This window comes from Adiantum capillus-veneris, chromosome 2, assembly GCF_014529385.1.
Source record: "Adiantum capillus-veneris isolate H3 chromosome 2, ASM1452938v2, whole genome shotgun sequence".
Lineage (NCBI taxonomy): Eukaryota > Viridiplantae > Streptophyta > Polypodiopsida > Polypodiales > Pteridaceae > Adiantum > Adiantum capillus-veneris.
This window is the reverse complement of record NC_140932.1, coordinates 98,580,160-98,596,224: the sequence shown is the minus strand read 5'-3', so window position 1 is coordinate 98,596,224 and position 16,065 is coordinate 98,580,160. Positions and strand designations below refer to the sequence as shown.

Here is a 16,065-nt window from a genome sequence, read left to right as displayed (position 1 = left end):
TGCCACTGTTTCATGCTAGCAAGTGCCTGATAGTTACTGATTACCAAGGGGGGGAGGGGGGGGGAAGTGGTATATCGACCAAGTTTTTGTTTGTAGGTCCCAAGTGTGGCTTCTCTTTTTGGCTGAATGGAGTAGTGTCACTGTGGATAGGAGTCTCTTCTGCCACCTCATATGAATATGGTCTTAGGTTATGAGGCAACGTCCATGGGTTAAGAGGGCATCCGCATGCGGCATTGCTACCCCGATCCTCAATACCCTAGCCCAACTCTACTGCGAACACTGCCAGTGAGAGTGTGAGCGATTGCACAGAGAGAGACTCACCACGTGGACTCAACATCTACCGCTTGAGAGAGAGAGAGAGAGAGAGAGAGAGAGAGAGAGAGAGATTTGGCAGAGTGGGAAATCCTTGGTCTTTGTTGAATTCTTCGTATCAACCATGGCCCATGCGAATGCACTCGTAGTTGGTGTTTGTGTCCTGCAGTTTGTGGACACCATTCTCCCCCCTTGGATCCTCGTGACAAGAGTCTTAAACACCCAACAAATTTGATGGTAAACAGAGAATAATAAAAGAGTGAAAATGAAATGGACAAACAGCCGTCTTCTTCTTCCTTCTCTACGAAAGATAACCATCCAGACACACAGCTTTTTACCCGTTTCACCATCGCCATTGCTCTAATCTTGCATCATCCGCGGCTGTGTATCTCTCGTCACCTCGCATTACACATTACAGGTGCTCGCTCTCCCTCCCACAATCACCTTCGCCCACCATACCGGCCCCAGACGTTGCTGTCGTTCTCCCTTCTCTTTACGCTCTTCTCAACACGCCTGCGTCCTATGAGCTGAATGGTTTCCTTCGCTCCTGCATGCATTTTAGTGTGAGCTCAAAACCAACGAGCTTGTGAAGAGAATTTGCAGGCTTTCAGTAGCTTACGAGGCGAGCAGCTGAAGCTGCGGGATCTACGCCAACATGAATTATGTGGGCCCTAGCTTCGAACTTGAATGCAAGTTTGCAAAAGCCTATGATTTGTATTTAGAACAGAAGAATCGAAATCCGAAAACTCCCAATTTTCCTGGCGCGTGGAAAGAGGGCAGTAAACGAATCAGCTCCCAAGCTGCCTGCGAAAACGGGATATCGCAATAGAACTATATTTTCCGTCGTGAGCTCGAAGCAGCGGGCTATAAGCATCGCACAATGGGGACGAAGCAGTCCGCAATTGGTGAGGTTTGCCCATCATAAGCTGAGGGTATCAGCCTTTTCCTTATGGTCTTGACACTCAAAGTGAGTGCATTGCCTTCAACTTGAGCGCATTTAGTCCTTGGCTTTGTGTATCCATCAATTGGAAGCCTACACTTGCAGTTCCTATCAGCTTGTTCGGCACCCAATCCGTGTACAAAATTCTCTTATTACCTTCTGAAGCTAAAGCATCTGACATCAATTCTTACAGTCTCTGCTACATTCCGAAGCTTGTTGGCTCGCAAGACCATCCAGGGTACAATGAGGCGTCATGGATGGCAGCTACCTTACCATCCTCTTCAGGTACACCTAGCACTGCTCTACAATCTTTGTAAACTTTCCCTTAGCTTCTAGTGGTGAAAGAGGTGACCACATAATATGCACGCATGTGATGCGTGTAGACGTGCAGGCATGCACATTGCCTGCCTGCACGCGCACGCGCGCACACACACACACACACACACACACACACACTTTTTTGTAGATCTGATTTGATTTATTTACTAATGGGAAACCTCAGAGGGAGGAAAACCCATCAGAAAGAAAGATACAAAAGGAAAGAACACAGAAGTGTTCCGGCGGCTAGAAGCAAACATAGGATAGCTGAAGGATATCAGGGGATATATCCCCAACATCAAGTGCGCGCACACACACACACACACACACACACACACACACACACACACACACACACACACACACACACAACACAAACACACACAACACAACACAACACAAACACACGCGCAAAATCAGGATGTGAATATGCGGGTCTATGTTAGGTTGAGCATGCTGTAACAGAATTTTCTTGTGCTATCACAGTGGCCTAACAATTCTCAGTTCATTGCCCTGCAGATTGTTGCCATTGCCATTTTCTTTGCTCTGGTATTCTCCTTCTACGTATTCTTTGCGCCATTTGTTGGATCCAAGTTACTGGAAGTTGCGGTTATTGTATTGTACTCTCCCACGGTATTTGTGCATCTCTTCTACCTAGTGATTTTGAAAGAGTGACTTTATATCTGACAATATCTCTGCTTTGAAGCACCCTTTATATGCAGCCTTATCCATGAGTAAATACTAGAATCTGATTATTTCCGTTTGCCTACAGCACAGAGTAGGCATGCTTCATGATGTTTTGTAATGATTTGTCTTTTCGAGCTAACACAAGCCATGTATGCGGCATTAATTAACTAACAATTACCAGCAGTAAGGTACTGAAGAGCTAACAGTGTAGAAACATGAACACTTACCTTAATTGAAGTTCAGAAAAAGCTGCATTTAGCGGAACATTAATTGCTTCTGTACAAATGGATACAGGTACTGGTTGTCTTTGCCTTGTATGTATGGTGCGTAGCAGTTGATCCAGCAGATGAAGGTTTGCGACATTTTAAAACGTGCAACTCCCCAACATGCTCAAGAAGTAAAGCTGCCTCCTCAAGGGTGTCATCCAGGGCAGAGGGAAAGGATCTTGAAACGTGTACAGGACCTAGAGTCGATAGGACATCAGATTTTCAGGGAGCCCCAACTGAACAATCCAGTCCTTGTTGGTCAAGAATGTTGTTTGCCTCGATTGGCAATTTATGTTGCAAATCCAACGTAAAAGTGCCTTCAAATGAAGCTGAGATGCTCTACTGCAGCTTGTGTAAAGTTGAGGTAAGAAATCAGTTCCTGCCATAAGAAGCAAGGGTCCTTGCACATAGTTTTATAGTGCATATTAATGTGTGGCAGATCTCCATGAACAGTAAGCATTGCCGAGTCTGTGACAAATGTGTAGATGGCTTTGATCATCATTGCCGAGTAAGTTTCTTCTCCCTTAGCTTTCTATCATTGTTTGTGCTGTGTTGAAGATGTTGAAACCTAAGTTGGAAATTTTACTTGCATGAGTTCCAAAGATGTGCCTGGCTAGATTTAAGTGAGTTTTTTTTGGTGAACATACATATTTACAGTGGCTGAACAACTGCGTGGGTCGAAAAAATTATAAGGATTTTGTAGCACTGATGGTCTCTGGAATAGCCATGGTATTCAATTTTTACCTTACCCTATTTTTTTCAATGTTTTACCTTTATCCCCTTTTTATGCAAATATATATACAGGGTTTTTCAATTGCTTGAAGTAAGCATTTTAGATTTCTCTTCTGGCTGGTGGATTGGGAGCATTTACTTTATACTGTGTCATGTTTAGGTTAAGATGAACATACTGACATTTTCTCTCCCTTCTGAAGGTGAGGTTCAAACACCTAATTTTCACATGTGTCATGTTTAGGTTGAGATGGGACTGTTCACAATGTCTTTCCCTCTGAAGTTGAATGGAATCTACTAGTGGTTTGTAAAGAGGAGGCTTACAAAGATGATTCAGGCTAAAGTATTCAGCTGGCAGCCTTAAGTATATTGACTGCAGTGTTTGTAGCGAATTTAAATGAGAAAATGGAACTCATTAATATTTTAAAGGGACGAAGTTAACTAGAGTTGACCACGGTCAATATCAGATGGAACTGGGTTGCCAAAAGGATATTGGGAAGAATATTTATAGCAAGCTTTCTGGTATGATTATTGAAGGCAAGAAAGTGAAGTTGATTTAACTTTACGGTGTTGGACACATTTTCGACACCCCGTTTTTTGTAAATTTGTACATATGGACATGACGTCCAATGTCAAAAGGGTGTGTGGGTTTTCTTTCTATGGGCTTTTTAGCTTGCTTTAGTAAGCACATGTACATGCAGGGCAAGTTGCTAGGGTAGCGCTAACTCTCGGGTTACTGCATGTGCTCGTTAGTGAGTTTTTTGAAGTGAGGCTCGTATATAACTAACACTCATGTAAAAACTTAAAAATGTTCAACCAAAGTTCAGAAATTTGCAAGTTTTAGCTCCTTGTGCTTCCTTGATGCTTTTGGATATAGTATTTTGCCCTCGCCTTGCCTTCTCTACGTGTAATCGTATCGGCACAGCTCTCTGTTCGCGTCAATTTTACACATAGCGGCGTGTGGAATCAATATGATAATCTTCAACTTTCTCTCCAATTATCTTTCAAGCTTTAAAGTGCTCCAATTGGAGTTATGCTTTTCAAGTTACGACTAGTTCTCTGCAGGGTTATGGTATGGCAGTCTAGTGGCAAATTGTATTGTTGACCGCTGGGTCAACAACACAACATAACTCAAGTTTCGTACCAAAATCTTATCTTTTGCGAGTTATGAAATGCTACGGATTATGGCTATAAACGTCATTTGTAATGAGTAGTTATTCTAGTTTCAGAAGCTGGGGTGCAATGGCACTTCCAGATTGTAAATACAAAGCCATTTGACCCTTTCAATCCCATTTTTGGTTAAACCTAAGGTAGCCTTAGTATATAAGGTACCTAGGTCATTTTGTAAAAGGGAGACTTTAATCATAATCAAAACTTTAGCGTTGCTGTCTACTGTGTGTGGGAGAGAAAGAGAGTGAGCGTGAGCTTTATCCTCTAGCTACGCCCGGCTCGCTCAACACATTGGAGATCCGATTGTACCATTGTTGTAGGCTTGAGGAGAGCTACGCGACAACGCCAAGCATTCCACGCGAGACGAAGCGCACACGCCGACGCATCTACGAGCTATTTGTGGCCGTAAGTGTATCAAACGATGTCTGTTTTCTGTGTGCTAGTAGTCTATAGAATTGTGGCGACATAAGCTACGCATAGGTACTCATAAATTTCAGTTTCGGGCACTTTCAAAATTCTGCTCTGTCATCCTACGCGTTTTCCGCAGACGGGTTTAGAGTGAGGGTTTTGAGTGTAGAAGCGTAGGGAGAGGTGTATCCTAGTGAGGGGATGGTGTTCCTTAAGTTTCGTACGAATCTGACATGATTAGGTGAGTTACCTTCCATATGTGTGTATGTGGCTAGGTGGTGTAGTTGAGAGCAGTGAGGTTCTTGATTGTGGTTTAGTTGGCCTTCCAGAGTGTTATATGTGTAGGATGGTCTCAGCCTAACAAGCTAAAGAGATTTCCTCCGTGTGCCTATCGTGTCATCTGTGTCCTCGATTGACATTATGTTAATCTAGGTAGTGTTTGCATGCACTTCATGGGTGCGTGAGTCGTTCCCGCAACATTGGCGCCACTGCCGGGGACACAAAGACCTAAGTAGGTTTCCTACTAACACTCGTGTGATGGTTGCTTGATTTAGTTTCGGCTAAAGAAAGCGTTTTTCTTAAGTGGATCCGGAAGAGGATATTTTGTGATCAAGTGGATAGCCAGGAAGCGTGTGTCTTGCCGAGGGTCTGCGACTAGATAGGTTTAGTTAGGATTTATGGATTAGAATAGTTGTTGGTGGTCGAGTGATTTGTAGGTGATAAAAGCGTTTACTAGTTCGTGTGTGGCAGTGAAGCGTTTTTCTACTCATAGATGCAAAACCCCATATGATTTGTAGGAGTAGCTTTAGGTAAGTGATCCGATTCTGATCTAGAGCTATTCATCACTGAATTATTTGCTTAAGTGCTTGATTGCATTGGAAATCTCGGAAAAGTGTGCTTTTGAGGGTAAAAATGCATTAAACAAGCTTTTGTGGATATTTTTGTATGACTGACTGATGGTGTGCATATAAAAGAGCATTTGCAAGGGTTCTATGAAGAAAACCTGCAATTCTGTAAACATAGACATCCTACGCGGAGGATGTCTCAAGGGGGTTCTGGAGACCAAATTTGAAAATTCTGACTGCACCAGTGTGTTCAGAAGGGGGGGTTTACCCTAAGTATACATTGAAACTAGAGTTTTGACCAACTCTTAACACCCAAAAGACCAAAGACGGCGTGTCAAAAACGCGAAAACAAGAAACTTAAGATTCTTAGCACAATTTTGCATAAAACTGGTAGGAATGCTTGAAAAGTAGTGTTTAAGACTTGGGGATGCCTGTGGATGAATTCTGCCAAAAATTTCATCAGTAGACATCCTACGCGTAGGATGTCTAGAGAGTAATTCTAGAAGCAAAAATCAAGTTTTGACATCATACCCATATTCTGCATGTTGTGTTGGACACACACCATTTGGACATATAGACTGAGAGTTAAGGGGATGTTACTCTTTCAGAGAAATATTTTCCCGAAAGTGGTGAGCTCATGTCATTTGGACATATAGACTGAGAGTTAAGGGGATGTTACTCTTTCAGAGAAATATTTTCCCGAAAGTGGTGATTCTGAGCAATTTTGACATCCAAAATTTGTTGTGATCACATATTCTTGTTATATGCATCAAGAAGCACCTTGGGTAGAAACAGAAGTCCATTATGAGAAAAAAGACATCCTACGCATAGGATGTTTACAGGGTGATCTGGTGGAAATTTTGAAATTCTCAGTTGACGAGTGTGTTCAGAAGGTAGGTTTTACCCTATTTTCACTTGGAAAGGGGAACTTGACCATATCTTGACAGGATAAGACCAAAAGACGAAAATTGCCAGACATCCTACCCAAATTGTGCCCAAGGCATAATTTTTGAGACCAAACCATAGGGTGACTTCATGTGCATGTTATACATGATGTTTTGAGTGCATGTGATAAATTTCATTTCATTTGGGTCAGTGGAAGGAAGATTGAACAGACTGCAGCATTTTTGACTGAAAAAGGCAAGAATAGCTAGTTTTGGGGTCTTTTGACATTCAAATTAAAATCTAAGCATAGCATTGGGTTGCTGACATCAAGGGGAAGCTGTGGCTCAAGTTTGGGGCAATTCTAAGCACTTAGTAGGATGTCTTCACCATGATTTAGTACTTCAAATCAACCTCTGAGCATACCACAGTGATCGGCACTTTAAGGAGAGTTTGTGGCTCAAGTTTGGGGCAATTATAAGCAGTTAGACATCCTACGCGTAGGATGTCTCGCGTAGGATGTCTAAGGTATGATTTAGAGGCCAAATTCAAACTGTGGATATAGCAGGGTGTTGTATAGCCTTAGGCAAGCCTCCTAGTCAATTTTGGTTCAATTTGGAGTTGATTTGACTAGTGAATTCATCAGAACGGACATCAGGCTTTGGAACAGATTCTTGATCATTTGACCAACCTATAGGTGTCAGAATCAAAAAGTAAAAATAGCTGTGAGTTTAGCACATCAAGGGGAAGCTACAGTGCAAGTTTGAGCTGAAACAGAGCAAAAAGACATCCTACGCATAGGATGTCTCCAGGGTCATAAAGTGGTCAAAATTCTACTTTGGCCATATAGGGAGGTTCTAAGTGTCTCAAGGATTCCAGAACTTTTTTTCAAAAGTGAATTTGGACCTTGTTTAGCCTATTTACCAAGCAAAGACAAGAATTGTCAGACATCCTACTCTTGGAGTGCACTAGAAGCTCTTGCAGCCTAAATCTTGACCTATTGGCATCCAAATTCAATTTTAAGCACACCATTGGATTGCTGAGCACTAGGAGAATCTTGGAATCAAGTTTGGACAAAATCTGAGCAGTTAGACATCCTACGTGTAGGATGTCTCCAGCTTGATTTAGGACTCCAAACCAACCTATGAGCACACCACTGTGATCAACACATCAAGGAGAAGCTGGGGTGAAAATTTCAAGTCATTCTGAGCAAAAAAGCATCCTACGCGTAGGATGTCTCAAGGCCATTTTTAGGTCGAAATGAAATTCTGAGCATACCATTGTGTTGCTGGACTTAAGGGGAGTCTTTGGACCAAATTTTGTTAAATTCTGAGCATATAGACATCCTACGCTTTAGTCCAGTTTTAGGGTCCAACTGTACTTTTGACCATACAGGAGTGTTCACAGTGTCACAGAGATCCCAAATCTTCTTTTAAAATTGAATTTGGACTCATTTTGACCAGTCTAAATTGCATTTCACTATTTTGGCCATAACTTTCACAAACGGTATCGGATTGGAAAAGTTTTTATATCAAAACGTAGACTGAGAACGACTCTACAGATCTTAGAGCAAAACGTGAACTAAATGTATGTCTTCGGCAACCATTTAGGTCAACTTTGAAAAAAAAACGTCGTTTGAGGCCTCAAAATACATCCGCAAGTTAGGGGTGTATTAAAGCGACAATTTGCGAGAATTGTGACGAAACGGTTGCGGTTTTGGATATAGTTTCGACTTTTCCCTAACCAAAAGCACTTGAACATAGTGGAAGTCTACTTGAACCAAACAAAAGCTCTTAAGCCCAGAAATCATGTCTACCCTAGATTCAAACGCAGCTTACACAAGCTTGGAGATCCCGACGATAGAGAATATTCTCCCACAATGGATCTTCCAAACTTGCAATTGATAAAGATCCATCTTGTTGAGAGAGTTTGGATGATTGGTCATGACGACAATGAGGTCAATCTTTATAGGTGCTCAGATCCATCCCTAGAAGAGATAACGGATTACAAGCTCTTATATGTCTATACATACGGAGTCGACTGTCAATGGAGATCTATAGTTGTCGACAAGTATGGACGAGAATACAGAGTTGTAGAAAGCACAAATCCACAGACTGTACTAGAAAGAGGTGGATATTTGGTCAACGAAGGACCACAAATGCCTCCACCAAACACGAGAATTCCTATAGGAATTCCAAGAAGAGAGCCACCAGGATTCTCTTCAAGAGTGATAACGAGAGAAGGATTGGGAGAGTCTCTGGTTAGACTTGTAGACAATCGACGAGTTAGACCATCCCAAGTCCAGAAATGGGTAAACAGAAAATACTCTGGAGATAAAGATCCGAGAGATCACGTAACGGCTTTTAGAAGAGTGATTAGAGCAGAGAAAGTTTCAGATTTTGCGACACAGTTTGCGGGATTTGGATTGACTCTAGAAGATGATGTAGCTGCATGGTTTGACTCGGTGGAAAAATGGGATTTTGAGACCCTAGATGAGCTGTTTGAGGAGTTTATTGAAGAATTCTCGCCAAAAGGCATTGCTCACAACACGGTCTCGCAAATCCATAGATTCAAACAGAAAGAGGATGAATCAGTACGCAAAGCATCATTACGGCTCAAGAGATATGTTAAGCTCTGTCCGAGAGCGGAATTACCTACGCAAGCACGACTGATGCTGATCTTTATCCAGGGAATGAGACATGCAGGCCTTCAGAAGGATCTGCAGATGATAAGGAGGATGACGCTAAACGAGTTGATCAAAGAAGCTCTTTATCTAGTGGATAACTGTGAGGTATACAAAGAAAAGGACTTAAAGAGTCAAGGAGATGACACATCCTCTCAGCACAGTGTTTCACAGATAAGTGAGTCCATTGCCGAGCCAACAGCACCTATCGATCAAGAAAAGCTTATGGACGACTTGGTCAAGAGGTTGATTCCAGGTTTGATTCGGGAGAGCCGAAGTGGTGTGAAATTGAGAGAAAATGGACGAACCATACGAGGGAAGAGTGCTATTATAGCATGGAAAATGGTATGGAGAGGTATGGACAACCTGTTCCAGAAGCACCTACTCCACCTAGATACATTACGGGGAATGCGCCAGGACCAGTAGGAGTTTTAAGGCCACAGCTTGTCTTAGGACAACAACCTCCGTTGCCAGGTGCTAGAATGCCGGTAGACATGAGATACATGCCAATGGTGGAAGCATCAAATAAACCAACGCCAATACCAGCTACAATGTGGTATAGCAACCAAAGTGAGTACTACCCTTCGGAGCAACAAAATGTGAGAGAAACACATGGAGTGGTGAGGCCGGTACAACCTCCACCTCCTAGGTTTCAATCGAGAGAAAGAAGGTATGAAATGGACAAAAGGACATTGCGATTCATTGCAAATAGCGGCTTCTCTAGGTTAAAGCTTGCTTATAGCCAAGAGGAAATGCTAAAAGAATCTCCTCAACCAGAGACAGATTGTCACAAAAGTCGTGACAACCACTTGGTCAAACAATGTCCTCATACGGAGATCACGGAAGTAAATGCCTATTGTCTTGAGTGTGGCATCACTCACTTGATCCCCGATTGCCCGAAAAACCCAAACCAAATCAGGAAAATCACGACAAATGTACTAGGGATTGTTCAGCTACCTAGTAGCTCAGAAAATAAAAATGTCGTACCAGTTCAAGTGGTTACGAGAGCACAAGCTCAAAAGAAAGCTGATGAGAATCCAGAGACAAAGAACACGGAAAGTGACATGAGTCCAAAGACAGATGATGGACCAAAGACAAACGCACCTAGTCAGAAAACCAAGAGCAAACGAAATAGTTGGAAAGCTAGAAAGACCAGGATGAAAGCACTCAAGGAACGAGAGCAAAAATCCCTAGCTGAGAAGCTTACCGAAGCTGAGGAGAAGATAAAACAACATGAGGAAAAGGAGGCATCTTTTCTTACACAGATGGTTAAACCTCTAGAAGAACCATCCACGGATGAGAAACCAAGAAGTGCTAGTTCAGGAGGATCTGTGTTGGCAGAGAAGGTTAATGAGACATTAGATGCCCTCTTGAAAGCCTATGATGTGAGGCTAAAAAACAACCAAATCCAAGAACACAGATGGATGACATATCCCTATGCGGAACTAGAAAAGCAAAGGTTTGAAATGTGCCAGAAAATGATTCAAACAGCCCAAGCTTTACTAGAACCACCAGTTGCAAAACCTGAGGATGTGATCCGTGTCATGCCTACACAAGTAATCCCACCAAACAAGGAACTAAAAGAGCCAGATTCTAGTCATGAGCTCAGACCAAACCTCAAAGACCCAGCATTAGAACCAAGGATAGTACTGAATACCACGGATACCTCTTCCGAGGGATTTCACCAAGCTATACCTGAGGATTGTAAAGAGATAGATGGTCTTGTCGAATTGTGGAAACAAGTCAGAGAGGCCAATGAAGCCGATGACCTAAGAAGACGAGTAGACAAGACTGGTGATGGACGAGGAGTGTTTCTACCACCAATAGAGGAATTTGAGACTGGATCTCAAATGAATCTAGACGTGCGATCGTATTGGGGCGACAAAGGATCTGTACAATCTATGGATAGTCAACCCCATTCGCTAAGAACACTACCGTCCTACATGGGAGAGTATGAGACCAAGTCAGATGTGGTTGCAGTCCCATCACAGAGACTGTCTCCCAACAAGGCCATCGATTCAAAGGGGCTAGTAGATATTCTATCTACCCCAGTCACCTGTACAATAATGTTAGCCGAGTTGCTTAGAATAAGACCAAACATGTGGTCTAATGTGGGTAAATTTCTAGAGAAATTTGGTGTAAAAATCCCAATAACTCAAATCGAGGAAGGCATCAAAGAGCTTGAAATGCCTCAACTAAATACTAGGCTAGTGCCATTAAACAAGGTAGGCGAGTATTATGAGGGAGAAGATGGAAACACCACCCTTCTTGTGGAATTCAATAATGTAAAAACCATGGCAATCCTTGACAGTGGAGCTGGTGTGGCCATTGCAACCAAAGAGGTTTGGAAAAAATGGGGAAAACCTGCCTTGATATCCACACGAATGACCCTGCAGCTTGCAGACGGACGCAAGGAAAAGCCCCTAGGACTACTAGAAAAAGTACTTGTTACTTCTTGTGGCATTGAATATGAACACACTTTTGCTGTTGTTGACTTTGGCAAGAAGAACAACTATGACATCATTCTGGGAAGACCATTCATGCGACAATTGAAAATGGTCCAAGATTGGGGTTATGACCATATATACCTGAGACATATGGAAACCATAACAAAGATAAACTTGAGGGACCATAGCTATAGGGATGTGACGAGAACACCGGTTGAGGAGTTTGATTCCGCCACAGTAGCAGGATCAGAACTTCCAGCTTGGTTAGGTAAGCCTAAAGAACTGTGGATGTGTGGAGCTTCACAATGTGGTAGCTTGAAACGTGAGGAATGTATCCTAGAGCGGGTTATAGAGGATATGGACTATATCCCAGAACCATTTCCTGAAGAAGAGTTAGAGCCTTTTGGATGGGAACACATCTTGGCTACTCTAGACGTGTGCGCCGTGGAGGATGCTCCCACAACAAAGTTTTGTGATGAAAATGGCTATGATGTCGTTCCTTATTTTGCAGTGAGTGTAATCCAGGAAAACGAAGAGAACCAGACATCAACAAGCTCTCGACATAAGGAGCAAACAAAGAAATGTGGAGAATCAAAAGATGAAGAAGACGACGAGTTCTATGACTCTGTAGAACACTTCGAGCTTCAAGCAGATCAACGACCCGGGAATCAATGTCATTGCTACACGAATAAAGTGCATCAAAAGTGGATTCCAAAGTCCTCGGTGACGACACAGCCACCTCAAGCATCCTCATACATGGCTCCTAATAAGGATGCAAAGACTCAGCTAGGAGAAATACGACCATAGCAACGAGCTAACAATACTCTAATCAATGGGCTAGAAAAGTCCTCCAAGAAACTACCACCCACGAGCAACAGACAGTAACTTTCCACTACCAGCCAAAAAATCAAGGGAAAGTACAAGAAGTCAACCTTGCTAAGATAGTAGCGATAGTGATGAATCTTACGACATCCCCTATCATCAACTCAAGCCATCACTATCACCAACCCCTTCAATAATAACCATGACAGGTCAAAAGAACAGGACAACAAGTCAAAGCCAAAAAGTTCGACAAATTTGGATACCAAAAAGCCAGATCGGCCAAAAACAGATATGGATCAAGAAGACAAATATCTCTAATGACAAATCACAAGATCCAACACCAAAACAAAAGCAAGGAAAGCGTGCACGAACGGGTAAGAATATCACAAAATTGCAAGCTTTCACAACTCAGGTTTGGGCTCCAACGAAGTTGATTCAAGCACGAAAAAGTCAGGAATTCATTTGGATTTCAAAACAACCACAATATCATCTTTCAAAGCCTGAATCCTGTCCCCAACCAAGTGTACAAGGGCTGCAGCAAAGACCACTGTTGACTCACACAACAAAAAGGTGGATCCCAAAGAAGTCTCTTCAAACACAAACGAAGCACGGGCAAGTATGGGTTCCCAAACGAGCGTCAACAACAAAACAACCAATAATCGCAAAGAAATGGGTCCCAAAGAAGAACAACAAAACTGTTGTCAGTGTATCGCCGCTTGAATTCTTACAATTCTTCCTACGATTACAGTACAGTTAGAAGAGAGCAAGTCGCTTCAATCAAGCAACGATACAGGAGCTTCAAAGACCATTACATTGCTTAGAATAGGAAGCCTCACCAACAAATGCCAATAAGCAAATTGCTTATACCCACATCTTGCACAACATAAATCTTTTCCATGCATTGACCGTGTATGCATAATAGGGCTACATTACAAGGCCTGCATAGGCACAACTTTTAATTGCCCAAGCACAACACATACCTTTTGCGATACCCTGTCGTAAAGGATGACTTCAAATAGGAAGGGGGGAGGCATTTTGAATGCGGACCTAATATTATGACTATTAGAGGGCAATGTTTTGTGAGATGCATTGAATTTTTGCGTTTTATTGTGATAATTTTTTGACGAAATTTAGAGTATATGCCCTCATAGTAGTGTTACAGAGGAGTATGGGGACAAAATCCATATATGAGCCCCTAGGGACATGTGTATAGTGTACATAGCATTTAGATTTCTATTTGAATGATTTTTCTTTTGTTGAGTTGTTTTAAGATTTTCTTTGTTTATTATTAAGAAAAAAAAAAAGTTCCATAATCCACATGAAGAAAAGACTGACGCGAGGCCTGAGCACTACAAAGAGAAGAAGGTACGGGAAAACGATGAAACTTTACGAAGTATGTCTCAGCAGCCACTACAACAGCCGAAGAACTTGTCACAAAGCAGTGTCAACATGCAGCCGACAAGTCATAAAAGTCAGAGTCGAGTAGCTAAGCCACAAAATGAGTGAGGTGTTAGTCCCAAAGCTTGAAGTAATATTCTCTGTGGTTTAAGCGTCTTAGCTATTCTAGGTACTGCTCAAGCTGGAAGAGTTGAGCATATTTACGTTGTGTCGCTCATGCTGGTATAGGTGAGCAAAAGAGTCGAAGTTTATGTACTTAAGTCTGGTGAAGTGAAGGAGAAGGTCCAAAAGACACTCACGTACTGAGCACACTGAGATACAAGTGGAGAAACTTCTACATCGACAACCCTTCTTGGAAAGGTGGAAGCTATTGAGACATCTTTTGATGTCACATGTGCTACATTTATTCTTCGAAACACCCATCATCTCCTTCTTTGACCCTTTCAATCCCATTTTTGGTTAAACCTAAGGTAGCCTTAGTATATAAAGTACCTAGCTCATTTTGTAAAAGGGAGACTTTAATCATAATCAAAACTTTAGCGTTGCTGTCTACTGTGTGTGAGAGAGAAAGAGAGTGAGCGTGAGCTTTATCCTCTAGCTACGCCCGGCTCGCTCAACACATTGGAGATCCGACTGTACCATTGTTGTAGGCTCGAGGAGAGCTACGCGACAACGCCAAGCATTCTACGCGAGACGAAGCGCACACGCCGACGCATCTACGAGCTATTTGTGGCCGTAAGTGTATCAAACGATGTCTGTTTTCTGTGTGCTAGTAGTCTATAGAATCGTGGTGACATAAGCTACGCATAGGTACTCATAAATTTCACTTTCAGGCACTTTCAAAATTCTGCTATGTCATCCTACGCGTTTTCCGCAGACGGGTTTAGAGTGAGGGTTTTGAGTGTAGAAGCGTAGGGACAGGTGTATCCTAGTGAGGGGATGGTGTTCCTTAAGTTTCGTACGAATTTGACATGATTAGGTGAGTTACCTTCCGTATGTGTGTATGTGGCTAGGTGGTGTAGTTGAGAGCAGTGAGGTTCTTGATTGTGGTTTAGTTGACCTGCCAGAGTGTTGTATGTGTAGGATGGTCTCAGCCGGACAAGCTAAAGAGATTTCCTCCGTGTGCCTATCGTGTCATCTGTGTCCTCGATTGACATTATGTTGATCTAGGTAGTGTTTGCATGCACTTCATGGGTGTGTGAGTCGCTCCCGCAACATGTGTGCAGACAAATTGGGAGGGCACGTATCTATGAATTATGAAGTTGATGTTGAAATTGTGGGTTCATGATGCTCGATTGTAAAAGGGGAGGCCCTTATCTTCATATACATTGGTTGGTGTGTGCTGTAAATTTGTGCTTTGACAGGGTTTTGCTTGTATGTGCCATGGTCCTTTGGGTGGGCGTGTGCTTGTAAATTCCCAAGGGAGCATAGATATGCCTTTTGGTTGGGGTTTACTGAGAGTGGTTTTGGTATACTTTTTGGTGCCAAGGTTGAAGTTTTAACTTTTAATGCTCTTGGGCTATAAAGCTATAGAGGTGTCCTACGTTTTCTTTAGTCCAACAACGTGTTTTGGTAAGAGTACCTTAAATGACACAACAGGTTTTGAATCTATTGAAGAGGTTAAAAAAGGATGTAAAGAGTGAAGAGGTTCAAGCTTCTGCAGTGTGTGGAAATTTTTAAAATCAGTATGTGTGTTATTGAAGACCATTTTGATATTCTAGAGAGTGTGAAAATAGAGACCAGTTAAGGACAGTTTGGCAGCAGTCTCAGATAACTGAATATTACATAGGTGTTCAAGATATACCTCGGTAGTTTTCCCTTGTATTTCTGACTGATGTTAGTTGAGGCAAGCTTGTCTGCCGCAGCTTTGTGTGTCGAGTTCTGGTCTTCAGAATAGTTAAGGTCTCCTCTGAGACCTCAACTTGAAGCTTGTGTTTGTTGAGTTGGGCCTTGAGGTCTTGCAATTGACAGCTCAAAGCTCCAACATTTTGTGCATTTTCTTTTGAGGTCTAATATACTTCCTTTATATCTTATGGAGAGTTATGTTTCTATCTCCTTGGCCACAGGGTCACTTTGTGTTTGATGTGTTGCTCTTTTTGCTGATTATTTATTTCTTACTTTGTTGATGTGGCAAACTTGCATATATGGCAATTGGCGG

General features: G+C 42.3%; 1 protein-coding gene across 1 annotated transcript in view; it reads left to right on the top strand.

The window, feature by feature from the left end:
* The first annotated feature begins 576 nt into the window (after positions 1-576).
* The window catches only part of LOC147463267 (putative protein S-acyltransferase 22), a 70,783-nt gene continuing 55,294 nt past the window's right edge, over positions 577-16,065 (top strand). The window contains exons 1-5 of the mRNA XM_086487854.1: positions 577-1,537; positions 2,090-2,203; positions 2,552-2,887; positions 2,963-3,031; positions 3,181-3,252. Coding sequence (XP_086343980.1) covers positions 1,496-1,537; positions 2,090-2,203; positions 2,552-2,887; positions 2,963-3,031; positions 3,181-3,252 — 633 coding nt within the window. The 5' untranslated portion in view covers positions 577-1,495. The remainder of the gene's footprint in view (positions 1,538-2,089; positions 2,204-2,551; positions 2,888-2,962; positions 3,032-3,180; positions 3,253-16,065) is intronic.